This window comes from Delphinus delphis, chromosome 13 (assembly GCF_949987515.2).
Source record: "Delphinus delphis chromosome 13, mDelDel1.2, whole genome shotgun sequence".
Classification (NCBI taxonomy): Eukaryota; Metazoa; Chordata; class Mammalia; order Artiodactyla; family Delphinidae; genus Delphinus; species Delphinus delphis.
In genome coordinates, this window is record NC_082695.1 from 64,892,609 (window position 1) to 64,918,023 (window position 25,415).

The 25,415-nt window shown below is 40.5% G+C and overlaps 1 protein-coding gene across 4 annotated transcripts in view; it reads right to left on the bottom strand.

Annotated features, from left to right (window-relative positions):
* Positions 1 to 25,415, bottom strand: part of DYM (dymeclin) — a 373,309-nt gene that overhangs the window by 47,572 nt on the left and 300,322 nt on the right. For all 4 annotated transcript variants that reach the window (XM_060029021.1, XM_060029022.1, XM_060029019.1 and 1 more), the window contains one exon: positions 18,963 to 19,076. In XM_060029021.1, the coding sequence (XP_059885004.1) occupies positions 18,963 to 19,076 (114 nt within the window). The remainder of the gene's footprint in view (positions 1 to 18,962; positions 19,077 to 25,415) is intronic.

Here is a 25,415-nt window from a genome sequence, read left to right on the forward strand (position 1 = left end):
TAATTTGTTATTCACTCTTTTTATGAGAAATAATTTAGTCTTCACTTATCATCCATTAAAGATAAACAGTTCTATAACTATCTGGGAGCCATTATTTCTTGGCATAAATCAGATTACAAAATACTTTGTAAGGACTGCAATAAATGACTTGAACAGTAATTGTAGAGGCAATGAAACAATCTCAGTAACTTTCATATGGTCAGCCTAACAGAAGAGTCAAGATTGGGACAGATGAAGAATGGTAAATGGTTCTATTTTTCAACCTACATAGTAGAGTCTCTTTTAGGAAATTTTAGTTTGTGAATCACAAATTTCTGATTATACCAAAGAAAATAATTCTATCAAAAGTAATAGCAGAGACAGGGATTTCCCTGGTCGTTCAGTGGTAAAGAATCCGCCTTCCGATGCAGGGGACGCGGGTTCGATCCTTAGTTGGGGAACTAAGATCCCACATGTCGCGGGGCAACTACTGAGCCTGAACAAGACAGCCTATGTGCTGCAAACTACAGAGCTCACGCACTCTGGAGCCTGCGCACCACAACTAGAGAAGAGAAAACCTTGCATTGTGAACTTGTATCCTTTGGTCATCGGAAACCATGGTTTGGAGAACTGGGCAAACATTTTTTTGCTATAGAAAAATCAGATATTCATCATTTTTCAGTTAAGAGTTTTAGTTTTCATGACTATATTCAAGATGTAATGATTTGTAATAAAGACCAAATTTTTATACTCTTTGAGATCACAAAGTAAAAACTAAGTTTAATCTAATTCTTACCCATTGAAAGGAAGAGAAAATATCCTGTAAACTGCTTACAAATCTACCGTATGTTTAATTAAATAGAAATAATGAAAGACATTATAACAAATACCAGAGTTAGTTTGCTTATCAAGAATGGCTATCCTAAAAGTAAATATGACATGAAGCCACTGCATGTGCAGTGCAGTTTCATTATTATGTATGAGAAAAGCCTGAGTGTTCTAATACTCCCTGAAGTAGCAATGGGTATAACTGTTCAAACATTCCAAAGATTACAACACTGTATACAGATACTGTCAAAACCAAGAACTTAGTTATATTATGAATGCTTTAGGTTAAACAAATTGATCTAATAGGCAAATGGGTTTGTGAGGCAGGAGGAGACAAAAATTTAAGATTTCAAAGAAAGAATAGCTTTTTTATGGCTCAAAGATAAGAGGGACTGAAATAATCTTGGACAAGCCATTCTCTTATCTCTAAATTCTCTTTAGCCTGTTTCCTCACTTGCAAAATGTAAATTATCCTTACAGTTCATATGGCTGTTGGGAAGACTAAATGAGAACACCTGTAAAAAAAAAATACCTAGCAGAGGGCCTGGCACAGAGCAAGTGCTCAATAAATGTAACTAGATGATAAACAACAAAGAAAAAGGAGTTGAGTCAAAAGAGGGATACTTAAGTCAGACTAAAGAGCAGATGCTGGGACTTCCCTGGTGGCTCAGTGGACAGGACTCCACGCAGGGGAGGTCCCCAGTGCAGGTCCCCAATGCAGGGGACCTGGGTTTGATCCCTGGTCAGGGAACTAGATCCCACACGCATGCTGCAACTAAGAGTTCGCATGCCACAACTAAGGAGCCCTGGAACTGCAACTAAGACCCAGCACAACCAAATAAATAAATATATATTAAAAAAAAAAAAAAAAGAGCAGATGCGACATTTTAAAAGACCATAGCCTTTAATATTTTTTGCTACTATTTGTTTAATTTACAAAATAATTGTGATAATTCTCATATTTGGGTTACATGTCAAAAATCTACTTAAAAGGAATCTTCTATTTTAAGGTTCATGAAGTGAAAGTTCTCTTGTCTTTTGTAGGAAAGGAAGATAAAACAGTTCCAATCCTATCAAGGCTACTGTTAACCCTAGCCATCATTTCCTTGGTTTAAAAAAAAATTTTTTTTAACAACTTTATTGGAGTATCATTGCTTTCCAATGGGTTAGTTTGTGCTGTATAACAAAGTGAATCAGCTATACGTATACATATATCTCCGTATCCCCTCCCTCTTGCATCTAGGGCAGGGAACTAGAGAAAACTGGGCCATACAATATGGTTCTCCAATCTGGCAGATTATCGGGATCACTCAGAGAACTGTCTCAAAAGCCAGATTCCTGAGTTCATCACCAGACCACTGAATCAGAATCTGAGGTGGGATCCAGAAACCTGCATTTGAAAACAATGCTCCAGGCGACTGTGTTCATTCTTTTGGAATCCTTGCCTTGATGGAAGGAGAATCGGTGTAAGCAGATTCGTTCTTACGTAAGACCAGTACAGAAGGAATTCTAATAACAACATTTAAAAATTTCTGTGCTTCCTACAGTCCTTGTCTTGTCCTGTCCTTGGTTAAGAGTTTTAGTTTTCATGACTATATTCAAACTTTCCCATTTGCTTCCCTCTCAATGTATAAAATCGGTGACTTGGGGCTTCCCTGGTGGCGCAGTGGTTGAGAGTCCGCCTGCCGATGCAGGGAACACGGGTTCGTGCCCCGGTCCGGGAAGATCCCACATGCCGCAGAGCGGCTGGGCCCGTAAGCCATGGCCGCTGAGCCTGCGCGTCCAGAGCCTGTGCTCCGCAACGGAGAGGCCACAGCAGTGAGAGGCCCACGTACCGCAAAAAAAAAAAAAAAAAAAATCGGTGACTTGGAAAGCTAGAACAGCACCCTGCACGTGTGCGGGGATGTGTGAGCGCGCATGCATTTGTGCATGTGAGGTCATGTATTTCATACTATATTCCTCATATGGGATTGAATGGTCCTAAAAATAAGGTGCCAGCATTATTCCCGCAGTTTCTGAAACCATTTATGATTGTGTTTACTGTTCCATGAGAGGCACTGGCAACTCATGAGTAGGACTTGATCTCTGTCTTTAGTGGACAAGAAACTCAAGGAGGGTTAGAACAGGAGAGGGAACCACTCTACTGGTCAAACTTCTGCACAGATCATTTGGGGTTTGAAGGAAATGGCAGGAGTGTGCTCGTCTCCCCTTTTAAGGAGAGAAGCCCAGCACAGAGCTGCCCCTTTTATGCTTTAGTGCTTCCTAGTCGCCACCTAAAAGTAAAAAGTAATTAAGATAACAATATTTCAAAGAGAGAGAGAGAAAACAGCCAGGGGAAAAAAGTCCAAAATGAGTTTTAAAACAGGAGAAAAAAAAGGCTTCATATGAGCCTGATAATTCCAGCATGTTCTTCACCCTCCGAGAAAGACTCAGAAATAGAATAAAATAACGTCACCTGAGAAACTTTATTCTAATAACATAAATCAGAATATTTTACTCTGCTTGAACTGTAATGAAATCCTGGCAGGTGAGAGCCAAGAAGAGAACTCCTGAGAAACTATTAAAAATTCAGTGAGGCCAATTTACATAGTAATTTACTTACTGATGAGGAGTACTGAAGTGGAGGTCTTTAGACCAGGGTTTTGCAGCTATAAGAATGCATGAGCATGGAACAATTATTACACGCTTAAAAAATGTAACTATTTCAGCAAAGTGACCAGGGCCTCCACTCTTAACTTAGCTTCTCTAATAATATTTTGCCAAGAAAGTTGACCTTGCAAGAGTCTGTGGAGAGCTGTTCTCCAAAAAACAATGTTTACTTGAAGCAGCATCTGGAACCATCACTCAGTGGTCAACAGCTCCCCTCCTCTCTCTCTTCCATTCAGCAAATATTAACCCATTATGTTCCAGATATGACCTAAGATACATCAGTGCACAAAATATGCAGAGCTCTGCCTTCCTGGAGCTTACATTACCTGAAAGAATAATAATAATTACACAGCATGCTAGGTGATAAATGCTGTGGAAAAGGAAAACCTAGAGCAGGATTAGGGGATTGGAAGTGCTGAAATTTAAACAAGGAGGTCAGGCAGGCCTCACTGAGAGAGAGGCTTCATTTGCTCATGTGAGTAAAGACCTGAAGGAGGTGCAGGGGTGAGGTGTGCAGGGATCTGGGGGAAAGCAGTCGAGGCCAGAAGGAGAAGCCCGAGCAGAGGCCTTAAGGGTGGAGAGTGCTGGTGTGTCTGGGGGATTATCTACTGCTGTGTTTCTTAAACTTGAGCCGACATCAGAAGACACTTGGAGGGCTACTGCCGGGTCCCAGCCCCAGGGGAGGAGGCTGGCTAGTCGTATTCCCATGGGCGGAAACTCACACGTAAGGACGCAGAAAAGTGTGTCTGTGGACATGAGCATTTGTTATTGTGGGACCCTGAGGTGAGGCCGTCCAAGGGGAGGTGGGCACACCACAGTGGCACTCAGTATTCTGCTCTGGAGACAGAGAACTGACAGGGAAACAAAAGACACTTGGGCTGGGAACAGAGAGAGACTCCTAATACGAGATGGGGGAAGATTTTAAGCGAGTCAATATTAAGAGGCTATGAAAAAACTCTTGAAATTTCAGTCAACTTTCTATATGCAACTAACAACAACCATGAAAGTATTCTAAAAGGTGGATATAAAATAAAGGCTTTAAAAATCACTCAGCGTGAAACCACCTAGCCACTCGAATCCTATGATTTGTCAAGTGTCTTAAGTGAATGAAATGAAAAGTTCAGTTAGTGCCAGTAACTTCTATTTTCCCTAGTTTCCTATTTACATTAAAAGAGAAGTTATCTTCTGGCTCATTCCCCCTGAAAAGCATGACCTGAGTTTCAAACGCTAGATATGGCAAAGTTCTTAATCCTCAAATGACATGGATAATTCACTAAACCGAAGAAAAGAGGGGCCCAGGAACCCTTACATCATTACGTACGAGGTGGTATGATGGTGGCTGAGAACCTGCACAGATGTGAATGAATTCTGACCCATCATCATGACGTTCCAAGTGCTCACTAGTAGGCCAAACAGGAGCCAGGGGCAGGCCCTGCTGTGGACGCAGACAGTGAGAACTTTGAGCTGCATCTTCTAACTGAGCTCCTGGAGGACACACTAACTTTATTTATTTCCTTCCAAACTCGAAAGGAGAAATAAGCATCTTAGGGTTTCAGAGCCTGTTCTTTATGTCTCTGTTTATGCAGGAGGGTCCCCCCAAAACTAATTACCTGGTATTGCCTTTCCCAGACTTCACGCAATACCCGTAAGAAGAGGATGTTTAGAATGATATTAATACTATTTACTCTGAATAGCCAACTTGTTTAACTGTATAGACAGATTTATCCAAAGAGTATATATTCCCACACAGGATATTACACAAATATTTTACAAGGCTATGTCAAATAACATTCGATTGAAAAATATTTTATTTGGTTGAAAGTCAATTACTATGTCATGGGCTTCCAGATCTTAATGTTTACTTGCCCAAAATTGGAAGAATAAGTCTTCTACAAATTTGGCTTCAGTGCTGCAACTCAAAGGAAACTTCAAAAACTTTTGGCTCATCTTCTTCAGTTGACATTAGCTGGCTAATGTCTCAGGAGTAAGAGGCACTGTGCTTCTCTTAACAACCCAAAAGGTCGTTCTAAAATTTCTAAATGTTTAATTTATATTTTAAGAAAGAACAAATCAGTAAGTACGCACACTATTCTACACTTTCATGAAGACCTTACTAAAAAGCATTTCCAATTTGAAACAACCTCTTTTACATCAATCTCATGCACAAAGCTATTATTACATACCCGACAATTATTTTATCAGGATATATTAGTGAACCACCCAAAAGACTGTAATGTGCTGTAATGTGGTATAGTACAAATATTATTCAACACACAGCTTGAATTTTCAATCAACTTTAGATACAGCAGAATTCTGTGAATTAAACTCTAGAGGTTTTAAGTGATTCGTTTTATTATAAACAATCCAAAAAGATGATTAAAATAATTGAGATAAGGCTTGATTATGAAGATAAACAGTCTTTTCTTCTAGAAACATCTGTGGTAATAATGTGCTATCATTTAAACCAACTGAGGATAACTCACCATCTGTGAGTAAATGTAATTTTGGTTTCTGTTCCAGTACTGGGGACGGATTTCTTTCTCTCTCTCTCTTTTTTTAAACGGAACCATCCATCCTCCATCATCTGTCCCTCTTGCAACCACAGAGTGAGATGGTAAGCTGCAGTCAGGAATTCAATTTCTTGCTATGTTCCTGAACAAAATTAACCGGACTACCTAAAGAATTTACCCATGACCTTGGCTTCAATGGGATCTTGCTCTAAATTACAGTTAACTGGCCTGGGACCTCCCACAGATCAATTAATTTCTGCATTTATTTAGCCATAATCCTGAAAAAACAAGAGTTCTATTTCTCATTTATATTTTACTGTCTCAAATATAACGGGCATTTTCTTTCCGAACATAGTATAATAAATGAACAACACAGTAACATTCAAACATATAGCCTGTACACTGTAATTCATTTTGCTTTAAGGTAAGTATTATAGTGAACTACAAAATTAACTTTCAGTATCTGCTATGGCCCATGGAGTGCCAGGAGTGTTCACTAAAGGAATTAGGAAATAAAATTCGGGACTGGAATTCAGTAGGAAAAAAATGGACTAAAGACGAAACTAGTGAGAGACAATCCAAAAGAGAGGAGCTAAGGTTTATCATAGGGGAGGGAGAGATACAAAAGAAGAATACCTGGGTATAACAGCAGAGTGAGGAAGCAGTAACTGTCCTCAGAAGAGAAGGAGGTGGGAAAGGACACGCAAGAGGAAGGGTCCAGAAAGTTCTAAGAAGAAGGTGGCCTAGGGCTTCCCTGGTGGCGCAGTGGTTAAGAATCCGCCTGCCAATGCAGGGGACACGGGTTCGATCCCTGGTCTGGGAAGATCCCACATGCTGCGGAGCAACTAAGCCCATGCACCACAACTACTAAGCCTGAGTGCCACAGCTACTGGAGCCTGTGTGCCACAACTACTGAAGCATGCATGCCTAGAGCCCGTGCTCTGCAACAAGAGAAGCCATGGCTATGAGAAGCCCGTGCATCGCAATGAAGAGCAGCCCCCACTCGCTGCAACTAGAGAAAGTCTGAGCGCAGCAACAAAGACCCAATGCAGCCAAAAATAAATAAAATAAATAAATTAAAAAAAAAAAGCAGCTAGTTTAAAAAAAAGGGGGGCCTAGTGCCCAGGTCTTGTTTCCTAAATACCATTTAAAAAAAAAAAAGGGACCAGGGCTTACTGAAGAAATGGTTGATTCCAGGGCTGGGGAAGATACAGGAGCCAACCTGGAGGAGCTCCCACTGGCCAAGGCTAGAACAATTTGAGCAACAAAATAAATAAATGATAATACTGAATTATCATCTACAGAATAAAATATAAAATTATCATTCATTAGGTAAACACCACAGTAATAACTGTAGGGCAGCTCCACTGATGAATGATATAATCAAGGCAAAAGTTTGAGGAGAAACAGGATACTAGCAAAGTCTCACTCCCAAGATAGTAATCAATAAAGGGAGAAATAGTGACTTTCCACTGGAGAAATCTGGTAGCCACCACATTAACCGAGTGATCAAGGATAACATCAACAGCAATGAGAGAGGCTGACACCAGGTACCTCCTGATATGATGAACTGAGAGGGGCACAATGCCACTTCTGTGATATTTTTGCCAAATATGTATAACTTCAATATAATCATGAGGAAACATTAGAAAAACCCAAGTTGAAAGACATTCTACAAAATAAGTGACCAGCACGCATCCACAGTGTCAAGGTCATGAATGATAAGGAAAGCCTGAGGAACAGTCTCAGGTTGGAGGAGACTAAGGAGATACAAGAAATAAATGCAGTGTGGGGCCCGGAAAGGATTCTGAAACAGAAATAAGAATACTGGGAGAAAAAAAAAAAAAAAACTGGTATAATTCAAATAAGGCCTGCAATTTAGTTAAGAGTATTGTACTTATGTTAATTTTCTGGTTTTGATAATTGTACTATAGTTATATGTAGTTATATGTGTTGTTTGCATCAGCGGTTCCTGGATGAAGGGTTTACATGAACTGTCTACTATTTTTGCAACTTTTCTGTAAGTCTAAAATTATTTTAAAATAAAATGTAAAAAAAAAATCAAGGTGGCATTGATTCAAATATCTTCTCTTCTGGACAACCTATCTAAAACTGCTCCCTTCCCAATGTTATCTATCCTCCTCTATTTTTCCTATTTACTACTACCTAAAATAGCAAATATTATAAAATAAGCTACAAGGATATATTGTACAACACAGCAAATATAGCCAATATTTTATAATAATTATAAATGGAGTATACGCTTTGAAAATTGTGAATCACTATATTGTACACCTGTAAATTATATAATATTGCACATCAACTATACGTCAATTAAAAAAAAAGAAAACAAAAAATAAAAAAATATTAGGGTACCAAAAAAAGCACTTATTTTACTTACTTCTCATTGTCTATCTCCTCCACAAAAAAACAAACAAACAAAAAAAAACCAAGCTCTATGAAGAGGCAGGGATTTTTGTCTACTTTGTCCACTGCTGTATCCAAAGTTTAGAACAGTGCCTGACACATATAGGGAGAGACAGTTAAGTGAATTAAAATTGCAAAGAGGATAGTAAAATAAAAATTAGAAAAGCAGGTCTGGAGATTGAAAATTTTACTCCAGAACTCTTGAATTCTAACAAGTCCCCATTTCCTCTTTAGCATATATAAAGTGAGCTTTTCATTCATCTACTTATTACATTTACTGAGCAACTCCTAGGTACCAGACATCAAAGGGATGCAGAGGACTAAGACATGACCCCTATTCTCAAGGAAGTTACAGGTGAGTGGGAGAGAGAAAACATTTAAATAACTACATACAAGGTAGAAGAGGAGAGGAGTCCCCAAAAATGTAAATATAAAATGCAATGGATATTCAGAGGAGGGAGGCACAGGTAGGTTGAGGAGTAAAAGGAAAGGCTTCCTAAATGCTGTTAAATTGATCAAGGGCTTCAATGAATGCTTAGAATTTGAATAAGCAAAAAGCAACGGTGGGAGAAGGGTATATTGGGAAAAGAAAATTGTGTCAGTAAATCCAAAACCGCAGGAAGGAAGAAGGCACAGAGATAGTTCCGCTCGGCTGGAGCACTGGGTGGGGGTGGGGTAATGGGAAGTAGGGAGGCAAAGGACTGGAATGGCAGGCTGGGGTTAGACTGTGAATGGTCTAGAATTGCAGCCTAAGGGCTCCAGAGCTTGTCAGGGAGCAACAGGGCTTGACCTCTAAATAGTAGAAGGACGTTACTAGAGCACTGCTCTACAAAAATTCTTCATGTAATTTTAGAAGACAGAATTCTAGACTCATAAGAATTGCAAGAAATCTTTCGGATCATCCTGTGTAACTTTTTTTTTTTTTTGCGGTACGTGGGCCTCTCACCGCTGTGGCCTCTCCCATTGCGGAGCACAGGCCCCGGATGCGCAGGCTCAGCGGCCATGGCTCACAGGCCCAGCCACTCCTCGGCACGTGGGATCCTCCTGGACCGGGGCACGAACCTGTGTCCCCTGCATCGGCAGGTGGACTCTCAACCACTGCGCCATCAGGGAAGCCCCTGTGTACCTTTTTATTAACATGAACTCTTTCAATCTTTCCCCCCTATGTTATAGATTTGAGTTCCTTTGTCATCTGGTGCTCTTTTTACATTTACCATCCAGACTTTATCGTGAATACGACACTTCACTACTTCATGAAGCCCCATATGGACTGCTAAACAACTTTACCCATCAGAAAACACTTCCTTAGGTGGAACTAATACCTGTCTTTGTTCAGTTACTACCCATTGCCCTTGGCATAAAATAAGAAGCTTAATTCCTCTTTCACAGTATTAATCCTTAAAGTAGCTGAACACAGTTTTTATATTTTTCTCTCTTTTCCAGGTTGTATATCCCCTACTCCTCGCCTTAAGTGACCTACAGGCTCTTTACTATAACTTCACCTGCTTGTGCACACATCTTGGTTTACCAATGTGATGCTCAGATGGAACCTAACGATCCTAGTGCGGTCTTACTGGCACGGAAGGGGACAGTACAGGACAGTGGTAAACAAAATGGACGCTGGAGAAAGACTGCCTTGGTTTGAAGCCCAGCTTTGCATCTGGGCAGTAATTGAACCTCTCTGAGCCTTAGTTGCCTCGTCTAGAAAATCAGGATAATAGCATCAACTCATAGTGCTACACAGCGCTTAGAAAAGTGTCTTGTAGCATGATTAGTATTATTGCTGAGCTTGAGTTCTCACATTTTACTCACAGGTTATATCTGCCAGCATCGTTTCATGCACAGAGACTGTGCATCTGAGCCTTAAGATGAAAAAGGCTGGCAGCGCTTATACCATTATGCTTATACCATTCTTTTTTTTTTTTTTAAGTTTTATTTTATTGTTTTTATTGGAGTATAATTGCTTTACAATGTTGTGTTAGTTTCTGCTGTACAATGAAGTGAATCAGCTATATGTATATCTATATCCCCTCCCGTTTGGACCTCCCTCTCCCCCACCCCATCTTATCCATCTGGGTCGTCACAGAGCACTGAGCTGAGCTCCGTGTGCCATACAGCAGATTCCCACTAGCTATCTGTTTTACACATGGTAGCGTATTTATGTCAAACCTAATCTCCCAATTCGTCCCACCCTCCCCTTCCCCGCCCACCCCATGTCCACATGTCCATTCTCTACATCTACGTCTCTATTCCCCCTGCAAATAGATTCATCTGTACCATTTTTCTATATTCCACAAATATGCGTCAATATATGACGTGTTTTTCTCTTTCTGGCTTACTTCACTCTGTATGACAGACTCTAGGTGCATCCACATCTCTACAAATGACCCAATTTCATTCCTTTTTATGGCTGAGTAATATTCCATTGTATATATGTACCACATCTTCTTTGTCCATTCATCTGTCGCTGGACATTTAGGTTGTTTCCATGTTCTGGCTATTGTAAATAGTGCTGCAATGAACAATGGGGTACATGAGTCCTTTTGAATTATGGTTTTCTCAGAGTATATGCACAGTAGTGGGATTGCTGGATCATATGGTAGTTCGATTTTTAGATTTTTTAAGGAACTTCCATACTGTTCTCCATAGTGGCTGTATCAATTTACATTCCCATCAACAGTACAAAAGGGTTCCCTTTTCTCCATACCCTCTCTGGCATTTATTGCTTGTAGATTTTTTGATGATGGCCATTCTGACTGGTGTGAGGTGATACCTCATTGTAGTTTTGATTTGCATTTCTCTAATAATTAGTGATGTTGAACATCTTTTCACGTGCCTCCTGGCCATCTGTATGTCTTCTTTGGTGAAATGTCTGTTTAGGTCTTCTGCCCACTTTTTAATTGGGTTGTTTGTTTTTTTGATATTGAGCTCCATGAGCTGTTTGTATATTTTGGAGATTAATTCTTTGCCCATTGCTTCATTTGCAAATATTTTCTCCCATTCTGAGGGTTGTCTTTTCGTCGTGTTTATGGTTTCCTTTGCTGTGTAGAAGCTTTTAAGTTTAATTAGGTCCCATTTAATTACTTTTGTTTTTATTTTCATTACTCTAGGAGGTGGGTCAAAAAAAGATCATGCTGTAGTTTATGTCAGAGAGTGTTTTTCCTATGTTTTCCTCTAAGAGTTTTATAGTGTCTGGTCTTACATTGAGGTCTTTAATCCATTTTGAATTTATTTTTGTGTATGGAATTAGGTAGTGTTCTAATTTCATTCTCTTTTAAAAAAATAAACAAATAACTTTATTTATTTATTTATTTATTTATTTATTTATTTATGGCTGTGTGGGGTCTTAGTTGCTGTGTACAGGCTTTCTCTAGTTGTGGTGAGCGGGGGCTACTCTGTTGTGGTGCATGGGCTTCTCATTGTGGTGGCTTTTCTTCTTGCACAACACGGGCTCTAGGTGTGCAGGCTTCAGTAGTTGTGGCGTGCAGGCTCAGCAGTTGTGGCTCGCAGGCTCTAGAGCGCAGGCTCAGTAGTTGTGGCGCACGGGCTTAGCTGCTCTGTGGCATGTGGGATCTTACCAGATCAGGGATCGAACCCATGTCCCCTGCATTGGCAGGTGGATTCTTAACCACTGTGTCACCAGGGAAGTCCTAATTTCATTCTTTTACATGTAGCTGTCCAGTTTTCCCAGCACCAGTTATTGAAGAGGCTGTCTTTTCTCCATTGTACATTCTTGGCTACTTTGTCATAAATTAGGTGACCATACGTGCGTGGGTTTACCTCTGGGCTTTCTATCCTGTACCATTGATCTATATGTCTGTTTTTGTGCCAGTACCATACTGTCTTGGTTACCGTAGCTTTGTAGTATACTTTGAAGTCGGGGAGCCTGATTCCTCCAGTTCTGTTTTTCTTTCTCAAGATTGCTTTGGCTATTCGGGGTCTTTTGTGTTTCCATATAAATTGTAAAAATTTTTGTTCTAATTCTGTGAAGAATGCCATTGGTAGTTTGACAGGGATTGCATTGAATCTGTAGATTGCTTTGGGTAGTAGAGTCATTTTCACAATATTGATTCTTCCAATCCAAAAACGTGGTATATTTCTCCATCTGTTTATGTCATCTTTTTTTTTTTTTTTTTTTTTTTTTTTTGCGGTACGCGGGCCTCTCACTGTTGTGGCCTCTCCCATTGCGGAGCACAGGCTCCGGATGCGCAGGCTCAGTGGCCATGGCTCACGGGCCCAGCCACTACGCGGCATATGGGATCTTCCCGGACCGGGGCATGAAGCTGTGTCCCCTGCATCGGCAGGCAGACTCTCAACCACTGTGCCACCAGGGAAGCCCTATGTCATCTTTGATTTCTTTCATCAGTGTTTTATAGTTTTCTGAGTATAACTCTTTTGCCTCTTTAGGCTTCAATTTTATTTAGAGGATATTTTCTTTTCCAGTTGGAGATTATTCTCACTAAAGGAGATAAACTAGCATTTGAAAATGGGAGAATGCATAAATCAGTCAATTAATCATGTAATCTTGTCCACTGTTCCAATGCTGAAGGCCCACAATTTCTTATTTTCTTTGCTTTCTCCTCTCAGAGGATCAAAGGCCCCTTCCAATTCGAGTCTTTGACAACGTTTGTGTAAGTTCATGCCACCCCATTACTTTTGGCCTCTGTACATACCATTCTTTCTATCTTTTGCAGGTATCCTTTAAAAAAAATCCATGCTCATCAAGGAACTTCTCATTCTGCTTCTTTAGTTTCTTCTGATCGTATGCCACGCTGTTGGCAACTCAAGCACCTTTCTTCCCCTTTCATGCTGAAAGCCTGGAAACTACATGTCCTAGCATCTCTCCAGAAGGGCTTTGGGTTAGCCTGTGGCAAGGAGAGGAACTTGTATTTCAGAAGGCAAAAGAGAAACAGAAGCCACTGGTGCTCTGGTAACAGTGGTGGGCAGACTGTGGGCTTCAGCAAACATTTTGACAGTGGTTTCTACAATCTTCCTGCAGATCTCCACATGGATGTCTGCAGGCAGGCCAGACCATCAGTGACGACATTCTTGCCACTTCTGATTTCCTGAAAGCCAGCACTGTTTTTTGCTGAAGTTGGCTTCCTTAGCCCTTTCAGTGACTTTCAAATTTCCTATATTAAATTGCTTTCTGTTCGCAATCAGGGGTTTTATTTCTCTGACAGGTTTGGTAGGGAAAACAGAAGGTCCTCTCTATAACTCGAGTTTAAAGGATTTTGTAAGGAAAATAGAGGCTTATGCAACTGTTGGAAAGGCAAGATCAGGGAAGCTGCAACAGAAGACTGTCTTCAGCACTGGAGTAGGAGGTTCTCAAGAGCTCACTGCAAGCTGCTGCAAACCTCAGTATCTCTGGGGAGACATCGACGACCCTGGCTGCCTACAGCATCAGGCCAGGCAGGAGCTGCCTCTGGAGAATAATGGCTTCTTCTCTTCTGCTTTCCAAATTGCATGCAAGTGTGCCTTTCCTTGGCCGACTGCAATTTGGAACTACACAGACGGGAGGATTCTGGGAAATGTACTCTGGATGCTTCTCTGTGACGCAGAGGAGACTGGAGAAGGAGGCGAATGTGACACAGAGTTGCAAACAGATACTTCAGTACAAACGTAGTTCTCATATTTGTTTACACAGAACAATCAGTGACTGGATAGTTAATATTTTTTATTTTATTTGTTTTCCATCCCACTTGAACTACATTTTTTCTTGTTATGAACCATATACAACTTTTAGCAATTTATGTTCTTTTCGCATACAAACCTGACTATGCCCTCTGCTATTATGAACTGAAAGGTGCTCTCTGTCATAAAAAATCCCCAGATTAATAATATTTCCTTATTGTTTCTTGCATCTTCTGAGAGTAAAAACTGTTATCAAAAGCTTATGCAGTTTCCTGCTTTGTGGAGAATGATAATTTTAGTATATACACAGACAAAATTATACTCTTAGGAATGGAAACGTTCTTAGAAGTCACACAGTTGGTTTTCCCCACCAATATTTGAGTCCTTACAATTGGAATGGCAAATAACTGTACATGTGTTCCTGGCTTTCTGCTCCTGTTGCCAATGGCAGGCGTTGCTAATGGATCTCAGCACTTTTCCTGCTGCATCTGAACTCAGCCTTAGAATCCTTCTCCATTTACCGTGCTGGCCAGCTAGTACCAACAGATAAGAGCTTCATGCAAGATGGAACCTATTTGCATCCCTGTCAAGTGGCCATCGTCCTACTCTTAACACCTCCAGTGACAGTGAATGCACCACTTCCCAGAAGTTACCTATTCCATCTCTAAATACAGTTGACCCTTGAACAACAAGGATTTGAACTGGGTGGATCCACTTATGCATAGATTTTTTCCCAACAGTAAATACTACAGTACTACACAATCCACGGTTGGTTGAATCTGTGAGTTCAGAGGAACTGTGGATACAGAGGGCTGATGATAAATTATATCTGGGTTTTCGACTGTGTGGAGGGTCTGCACCCTGGACCCCTACATTGTTCAAGGGTCAACTGTAGTTCCATTTCTTAGAAAGTTCTCCCTTCTATGGGACTGAAATGCAAGTTCTTTCTACCCATTAGTCCTATTCCTGAGACCACACGTAAGTCCAAATCTGCTTTTGTAAACAATTCTTCCAGTACTTGAAGACAAGTCTCTTCTGCTTGGATCCGGTGAATTCCCCTAATCACTCCCTGTGTTCTTTCACAATTTTGGTGATTCTCTGATAGTTTTCCAAATTGTCTTATGGTGTGTGGCCTCCAAAGTTTGCTCTGAATTGTCTCGTACAGACGGCCTCTAGGAACTAGTAGCAGATCGACTCACGTATACTGTTGAGCCGCACAACATTTAGCAAAGCAGAGCCAGGCATCTAACGATGAAAGACTCAGCTAGCCAACACCTGAAAGCTGTCCTTGAGACCGCCTAGTCCAAGTCCAAATCCACTTCCATAAACAGTTCTTCCAGTACTTGCAGACCAGTTCTCTAACCAGTCCATCAGAACCTACGTTCAGCCACCACTCCCTGGAGCTTCTGTAATCAATGCAGACTATAGCTGTCTCCTAAAAGGCCTAAGTGCACTCCTCTGCCCACCAGACAATTTCTTGGACGAATTCTGTTAGCACTTCCACCTTTCCACCATGGTCCAAGTCAAGCAATAGTCTAACTGATCTCTCTGCTTTCATTGTTGCTCTATAGTCTACCCTCAACACATCAGCCAGAGTGGTCCTATTAAAAACTGAAACCCTGGGCTTCCCTGGTGGCGCAGTGGTTGAGAGTCTGCCTGCCGATGCAGGGGACACGGGTTCGTGCCCCGGTCCGGGAAGATCCCACATGCCACGGAGAGGCTGGGCCCGTGAGCCACGGCCGCTGAGCCTGCGCGTCCGGAGCCTGTGCTCCGCAACGCGAGAGGCCACAACAGTGAGAGGCCTGCGTACTGCAAAAAACAAAAAAAAAAAACAAACCAAAAAAAACAGCATAGTAGAAGAAATGGAAGTTGTGATTGGAGAGCAGTATATTTAGACCAAAGATGTTCAAAAGGAGCAGATCTCCATGACAACATGATCTGGATTCGGCCATGAGTGGGGGACTGAAATAACACAGATGTGAATGAAAGTCAGTGTGACTGAGCCAGTTAATGAATTGGATGCCAAGGATGGGCCATACACATGGGCATCATAGGCACCCAGGATGATAAGCCATGGACGGAAAGAAAGACTGAGCCAGATGCTACAGTAAATGAGAGAGAGGCCTAGGAGTCAGTAGGTGGCAGCTACAAGGAGAAGAAGCTGGTACCAGCCTCATATGAACAGAGCTTTGTACTTAAGGGTAGAAGGACAATAGCTAAGCAACAACAGTGAAAACAAAGAAGACACCAACTGCATCTCCAGACCCCGAAGGGTGGGGAGTATGAAAGAACAAGCAGCTTTTACTTCCAAATGCTGCAGGGGTTTGGGAGTCCTGAGGGGAGAACCAGGTTTCAGTTAAAGAGGTGGTGAAGAGAGAAGATTCAGTGCAGGGACTGAGAGTGTGGGGATACATCCTGACCATGAAATTGGGGTTTAAAAAGGCAGTGTAGGGTATGGGAGGCAGGGAAGTAATAGGAGGCTGCATCTGGGGAGAGAAAGCACAAAGAGGAATGGGGATGAAAGCACAAAAGAACAGGCAATGACCAATGATGAGAACATACGACATTAGGTTTAAGCTTGCCACAAGGTTCCATCAACACTGAGCAAGTCTTTCTCAAGCATCTGCTCTGTGACAGTGTTGCTGTAAGTGCTTGGGCACATAGTAAGCAAAGGTCCCTGCCCTTTCAGGGCTCACAGTCTAGCAGGAGGAAACAGACAGTGAACAATCAGCGTAATATAATAAATAACAAAATGATCTAGGGTACTAGGATGTGATAAATGCTCTGGAAAATACAGAAAAGGTAGAGCAGCTTGAGGGGGTCTGGGAGTATCCGTGAGGATGTGGGGGGAGAAAGTCTTACAGAGAATGGTCCGGGCAAACCTTTAGCAAAAAAAAGGAAGCGAGAGAATTAGGCATGCTTATTCAGAGCAGAGTCCTAAGCAGTAGGAACAACTACTAAAAAGGTCCAAAGCCAGGAGGATGCCAAGCATGTTGAAGAAATAATGAAAAGAACAAAGCAGCTAGAGCTGTGTGAACAAGGGGAGAGGAACAGGAGGTAAACAGGATGCTGGGGGTGGGGAGGTACAGTGAAATGGGAAACCAGTGCAAGAGGAGAGACACGATGGGGTTTCAGTTTTGTTTTTTTTTTTTGCGGTACGCAGCCCTCTCACTGCTGTGGGCTCTCCCGTTGCGGAGCACAGGCTCCGGACGCGCAGGCTCAGTGGCCATGGCTCACGGGCCCAGCCACTCCGGGGCATGTGGGATCTTCCCGGACCGGGGCACGAACCCGTGTCCCCTGCATCGGCAGGCGGACTCTCAACCACTGCGCCACCAGGGAAGCCCTATGCTGGCTCTTTGATCTCATCAAAATCCCCCTTCCCTTGACTCCTCTGCATTATCCTTTCCTTATGGTTTCTTGATAGTTCCACTTCTTTCTTGACTAGCTTAAACACCACGATCCATCAGTTCCTATGAGTTGCCAGTCTAATCATCATGGATTTTTGTACTGGTTAACATGGTAGAGTTCAAATAAATTTGAAACAGTGAGAAAAAACCCGAAAGACCTCAGATGTCTTACTTTAGGTAAGAAAGGAAATAATATGAATTCTCTACACTTCAGGAATTGTCAGGAAAAGAGAGTAAAGTCAAAGCTGGAGGGTCTGGTGAACCGTAATCAGGTTTTATGCTATAGCCACATGGTGGTGCCATTTTAGCTGATAAGCAGAAACCCCTCCTTTGCTCAGCACTGCGTGAACTGCACGGCTGTTTACGGACAGTGGAACTTCTGCAAGTGATTATGACTAATGTGCTGTTGCTTTATAAACTGTTATTATAACTGAAAATATTTTCATATCCTACAATGTTCATTAAGCAGCGGTTCTAGTGATAGTGCTGAAAAACACAGCCCCCAAACAGTAACTTTGGAACAGAAGCTAGTTCTGATAAAACATGAAGAAGAAGGCCAAACAGTCACTATGACACCCTGTGTGCTGTTCATTTAGGAACGAGCACTCTAAAAACATGAGAGGTAATGAAGGAAAAAAATTAAAAGAAGTATTAAGGTAAAAATAGGCGACAATGCTGTCCATTCACGCATCTTCCCCCAATTATCCCCCTTACATATTTTCCTATGGGAAAATTAGTCTTGAAGTATGAGTTTTACATCATGAGATCACTTAGAAACATATCTAACACACAAATGTAAATGCCTCCTCAAAATACAATATTTCCCCTACCTCCTCCATGAAGTGATCCTCTTCTACAGCTACTCCCAGGCACACAGTAAACAGCGTGGTGATTACGAGCGTGGACTTTGGAGCCAGATGGCCTGGGTGTGAATCTCCTAGTTTCCTAATTTTCTAATTATATGGCTTTGGGTTAATTACTTAACCTCTCTGTGCACCAGATTCCTCATCTGAAAATTAGGATGATAACACTACTTACCGTCAAAGGGCTGTTGTGAGGATTGGTCAGGTTAATATATGTAAGACACTTAGAACCTCCCAAAAGCACTGAGAAAACACTATGTAAATATTAGCTACTGTTGTAGTGATCATCATCGCTATCACCACCACCACCATCTTCCCATCAACCCTTGATGATACTTACAAGCCTGTATTTATTTCACTGGGTTAAAAATGTAAGGTGCTCCTTTATTCACAGTATATCTATGAATTACTCATAGTATATACAGTGGTTACTCATAGGCTATGCAGTGGTGTGAAGACAGTCCTCTTGCTATTTCTTCTAGAAGACTGTCAGAATCCTTCACCACAGTTCTGTGTGTCAATATACAGTAGAGTAGGCAGCGCAAGTTTAGAGAGCCTTTTCCAGTGCAAGTGCTGGGTAAGTGGTATGATTCTGAATAGAGCCCACTCAGACACTAATATTTACATCAAGTGATACAACAGTATGTTTCTTCCCCCAGTCTTACCTTCAGCCTGTCCTTGGGCAGTGCGACGACTCCTTGCTTGATGATTTCCAGAACCCGTTCCACTGACAGCTCAGCTCCAGCTTGTAGCAACCTCGAGCTAAAGAAGGTGATCACCTGGAATGTAAAGTGTTATTTTTTTAAATAAGTAGATGTATGAGAGGTATTTTCAGTAGATGCCTTTCTCACATGGTAGTCAAAGGATCATCGTTCCATTTCTTCGAGTGGCCTGGCTTTCAATTCACTAGCTCTCCTAAATAAGTCCTCTGTATAAAGGGTTTGATGGCTGAATCAGAGCCAACCCCTGAATATTCAGGGTTGATGATGCATTCTGTGAATTATGCAGGCTCCTGAATTCTGCACTTCCTTGTGCTGCCTCACCTTGCATTCATATTTCATTTAGAGAGCAGCACCCATCAGAAGGTAGGAAGAGAAAGCTAAAGCTTAATATCTGTTAATATTGAGGCTTAATAGTAGTTGTCCAGAAAAAGTCTTAATAAGAAAGAAATTTGAAGCTAATGGCTAAAATGATGTTTTGGGGATTACTTATCAATTTAATTTATCCACAACACTCTTACCTCTGAGCACCGGGGATAATCAACAGCAAGCTGTAATTTTTTGGTTTCATGTCACAGCACAGCCTGAACTATGTAGCAAGGTGCTAACACAGTAACATTTGGAAATAACACTGTCTCTTAACACTTGTCATTAAAAACTAAAAGACTGTCATCATTTTTTAGGAAATCACTTAAAAACCACAATGTCAATAAATCAAGAAGACCATAAGTCACTTTTTATTCAAGAGACTATACACTATAGACAAGTGTTTATAGTCAGAGATGCCTGCAAAAATATAAAAATTTGTTTCTTAAAAAGTTGAGTATTTCCATTTACATGTTTTCTATTTTATAGGTAAATTATTTTAAGTTAACTAAGAGTTATTTCCAAACAGTTTTCTAGATTTTCTTTCAAGATTACTCTCCTAAATATTAATTGTTCAAATGCACAATAACTTTTCTCCTAACCATTCTAGTGGAAGGTGCATGATATGACATAAATGCCACTGAAATAGATTTATTCTGGAAAGTAGAGACCCAGCTGGAGCCAGAACCCTAACAAGCTTGTGCCTTGAAGGACTGTGGCAACGAGCAAAAACAAAGGCAGCCAATGCCTGGTTACACTGCTGTTGATTCCAAATAAATCATTTCTTTATCTCAGGCAGTTTGCTGGCACCAGCTCCTTTGCAAGTTGCTTATTTTGTCCATGACAGGTTGGTTTTCAACATGTGCCTATGGGTCTTGTTTTTTCCAAGTCAGATTTTAAGCTCTCTGGGATAAAATTTTGTTCACAGGAGTTTAGACACAGCAGGTACTATAACTGATTTTCATAAATTGTAATTAAGTCTCTTTTTATTTATTTAGTTTTGGCTGCACTGGGTCTTCGTTGCTGCGCGCAGACTTTCTCTACTTGCGGCGAGCAGGAGCTACTCTTTGTTGTGGTGCGCGGGCTTATCATTGCAGTGGCTTCTCGTTGCGGAACACGGCCTCTAGGCACGTGGGCTTCATAGTTGTGGCACATGGGATCATCTGGCTCGCGGGCTGGGCTCTAGAGCTCAGGCTCAGTAGTTGTGGCACACAGGCTTAGTTGTTCCGTGGCATGTGGGATCTTCCCGGACCAGGGATCGAACCCATGTACCCTGCATTGGCAGGTGGATTCTTAACCACTGCACCACCAGGGAAGTCCCTCTTTTTATTTTTAAATGGACATTTTATACGTGTAAAATAAGTAAATTCTGTGAAAATATTTTTTGAATTTTGGCTGTACCTGAAGTTTTTGTGTTTTACTTAAGATACCGATGATACCCTTGACAACCTATTCAGTGGAAGGAATAATTAGAGAATTTACAAAGGAAATAGATGATACTTTTTGTCTGCAAGAAAGATGCAATGTGTACAGCAACTGAAATTCAATAAAAGGGAAATAAAAGAGAAAGATGCAAGGTAATAACTGGGGGACAAGACACTGACCAAACGTATAATTAAATGGATTTAAGACATCATGGTAGTGTACACTACAAAATACTCAAAGTCAGAGGCCTAGTTTGGGTCCTGCCTGTGACACTTACTAACCATGTGACTTGTAAGATGCTCAACTTCTTCCAGATGTAGAATTGTGCAGTGGTTTGGAGCACTTATCAGGTGTCAGATTGCTTGCATTTAAATCCCAGCTCTCCTTATAAACTTAGGCAAGTTATTTAACATCTCCATGCCTGAGCTTCCTGATCTATAAATGAAGAAAAATAAAATGCCTGCCTCATGGGGTTGTTCTTAGAATTAAGTTAATACTTGCAGAGCACAAAGAACGATGCCTGGCACATGGTAAGTGCTCACAAAATGTCAGTAACTATGATTGTCATTAGGTGTATCTCAGTATCTTTGTTTATAAAATGAAAAAGTTGCCCCATCTACTGCATAGGAAACAATCATAATACATGTAAAAGTAGTCTGTTAAGGATGAAACCCATGAATGTTAGTACCCCACCAATGTATCCAATCAATAACATTTCTTTGTAGTTGTATGTCTATATTCCTGATTTTATGCCTGATATAGGCGAAAAGTTTGTAAGAACTGAGTTTGGTGGCACAGGTCATCTCACCCAAACCAGTCAGGACTATCAAGTGAAATCTACTGAAAGTAAATTTTAGGAAAGCCTGCAGGTTAAAACCTACATGATCACCATTAGTTTAACACATTACTGAGGTCAACTAACAACTCTTCTCTTTTTACTTGATGAATTTATGTACAACTTTTCCCAAGAAATTTATATTAATTTTATTATTTTCAGAAAAATTAAACTTAGTACCAGATTGAGGAAGTTTTCATAGTTTGCTTAGGTTGCATAGGTTGCTTCCATATCTTGGCAGTCATAAATAATGCTGCTCTGTACACTGGCGTGCATGTATCTTTTTGAATTAGTGTTTTTGTTTTTTTCAGACACATATGCAGGAGTGGAATTGCTGGGTCATATGGTAGTTCTATTTTTCGTTTTTTTGAGGAAACTCCATACTGCAGATATTGAACTATCCTTGCATCCCTGGGATAATCCCACTTGATCATGGTGTATGATTCTTTTAATATATTGTTGAATTCAGTTTGCTAATATCTTATTGAGGATTTTTGCATCTATGGTCATCAGTGATATCGGCTGTAATTTTCTTTTTTTGTGATGCCTTTGGTTTTGGTATCAGGGTGATGATGCCTCACAGAATGAGTTCAGAAGTGTTCCTTCTTCTGCAATTTTTGGGAATAGTTTGTGAAAGACAGGTGTTAATTCTTCTCTAAATGTTTGGTAGAATTCACCTGTGAAGCCATCTGGTCCTGGATTTTTGTTTGTTGAGAGCTTTAAAATGACCGATTCAATTTCATTACTTGTAATTGGTCTGTTCATATTTTCTCTTTCTTCCCGGTTCAGTTTTGGGACACTGTGCATTTCTAGAAATTTGCCCATTTCTTCTAGGTTGTCCATTTTATTGGCATACAGTTGTTTGCAGTAATCTCTTACGATCCTTTGTATTTTTGTGGTATCAGTTGTAACTTCTCCTTTTTTGTTTCTGATTTTATTGATTTGGGCCCTCTCTCTTTTTTTCTTGGTGAGTCTGGCTAAAGGTTTATCAATTTTGTTTATCTTTTCAAGGAATCAACTTTCAGTTTCACTGATCTTTTCTATTTTTTTCAGTCTCTATCTCATTTATTTCCACTCTGATCTTTATGATTTCTTTCCTTCTACTAACTTTGGGTTTTGTTTGTTCTTCATTGTCTAATTCCTTTAGGTGTAAGGTGAGGTTGGTTGTTTGAGATTTTTCTTGTTTTCTGAAGTAGGCTTGTATTGCTATAAACTTCCCTCTTAGAACTGCATTTGCTGTTCCATAGATTTTGGATCATTGTGTTTCCATTTTCATTTGTCTCCAGGATTAAAAAAAATTTCCTCTTTGATTTCTTCAGTGACCCTTTGGTTGTTCAGTAGCATATTGTTTAGCCTCCACGTGTCTGGGTTTTTTGCATTTTTTTTTCTTCTTGTAGTTGATTTCAAGTCTCACAGCACTGTGGTTGGAAAAGATGCTTGATATGGTTTCAATTTTCTTAAATTTACTGACAGTCGTTCTGTGGCCTAGTGTGTGGTCTACCCTGGAGAATGTTCAACGTGCACTTGAAAAGAATGTGTATTCTGCTGCTTTTGGATGAAATATTCTCTATATATCTATTAAGTTTATTTGATCTAATGTGCCGCTTAAGGCCAGTGTTTCCTTACTGATTTTGTATCTGGATGATATGTCCATTGATGTAAGTGGGGCTGCACAAGGTGATCTGAAGGTGAACAGATGACCCCTGCAAATGCCGTGGGTTATATTATAGCAACAGAACTCTGAGCTTAGAGAACCCAAATCTCTTATAATGGTCAGTAAAAGTGTCTACCTTTTGCTCCCGAGGGAGACAAAGACATGCTCCCATCTTTACCCCATCTGATCCCAGGTATCTGCACAACTCATTTTCTACCTCCTTCAAGTTTGAGCTCAAATGTACCTTCTCAGAGAGGTCTTCTCTGACTGCACTCTTTAAATTTGCAATATCCTAACCCTATTCCAAATAGCGCTCATTATTCCTCTTTCTTCTTTTTTGGCATTTTGGCATAAGCAACTAGGTAGATACTGATGTCATTTACAGAGCTAAGGAAGACTGCAGAAGAAAAAACAGATTCATTTTGTGTTCGATTTTTTTTTGAAGAAAATAATGAATTCTCATTTAACCTTGTTCAACATTTGTGGGACCGTTGTATAGGCAACTGAATGAGCTAGTTTGGAGCTCAATTAAGAACGGTCAGGTCTGGAACTACAGAAAACCTAGTGTAAATTTTACACTGCCAAGAGATAAAAATAGTTCTTGCCTTTACCATACCACAAAACTATTGTTGTTCAATGTCTCTGTCCTATACTTATATTCAGCCATGAAATTTCTTTCACGCCCTCTCTTGTTTGGTGTGGTATTTCTATTTTGTCCTGTTGCTTAATTCAGCCAGATCATATCATCTTATGAGTTAGAATGGAAGGTTATGTACAAGTGGCTAACAGTAATTTGGCTACCTGAAAAGCACATGTCTAACTCCTTCGGCAGAAGTTAAAAGTACTCCAAGGTTAGTCACTCCTGTCTCAGACATTCAACATTGCTTAATGTCTTAATGAAAAACATCAACTCTCAACTCCCTGTCAGCTAAAAATAACAGTAGATTCATAGTCTCCTCTACCAACATTTTTCAAGGTTAACTCCCTGAAAGAAGAAATAGCAAAGGTTTGCTTAAGCCAAGATTTCAGAAGCATTTAGGGGAGGGAAGGAGAAGGTAAAGTGCTGAAAGAGGCAAAAGTAGAGATGTTATTTATATCTTTCTCACGGTATTCTTTTCAAAATATGTAAAAAAGAGTTTAAAATGATTTTGAATGAATCTCCAGTGTGTCCAACACTATTTTAGATGATAGTATTCAACAAAAAGTTGTTGGAAAATCTGCTCATTTGGAATCTTATTTAGGTTTAGCCAAGTGAATGCTGAAAATATGGAGTTTATAATGAGAAGATCTGGATTCAAGGCTGAGTGATTTACTAGCTAAGTGACCTTGAGCCAACCATTTCACCTCTGAAGACTTGCTCTGCCTCCTTCACAAGGATAATTTAAGGGTCAAATGACATAGGGTGTATGCAAATTGCCCTCAATGATAAAGCCCTACGCAAACATGTGATCACTATTTAAGAGGATTTTTTTTTTTTTTTGGTCTTGCTGCATGGCTTATGGGATCTTAGTTCCCTGACCAGGAATCGAACCCAGGCTCCGGCAGTGAAAGTGCCAAGTCCTAACCACTGGATGGCCAGGGAATTCCCTAAGAGGAATGATTCTTAGGTGGGGATCTGTGTTAAAATCACCTGGGAAGGCTTCTCTCAGCCTGCTGGTTTCCTTATCTGTAAAGTGGGATAACAATAACTAATTTACTGGTTTAAGAAGAATAAATGAGTAATATTATGTAAAGGTACTTAGCCTCATTCCCAGCACTTAGTAGGGACTCAAACTTGTTTAGGCATATATTTATCTAGCTTTAAGAACTACACAGCACACAGTCAAATGTTTACCCAGAGACTGCATTTTTCACGAATACAGTTGGAGTGTCAGTAAGTGGCCAATTACTGACAAGGACAGGAAAGTGAGCACTGGATATAAATCCAGTTTAACACCCTGCTTTTATTTCCATGTGGTGATATACTGTGAGAAAAACAAGTGAGGTCCTTTCTATTTCCTCATCTTTACTCTAATTTTCACCTCTTCCAAAGGAGACTAAGTTTCAAATGGACGTAGTTTAAATCCTTTGCATGGTTCTTGTGTGTCCTTTCAAAAAATAATATGGTCCTTCAGGGTTA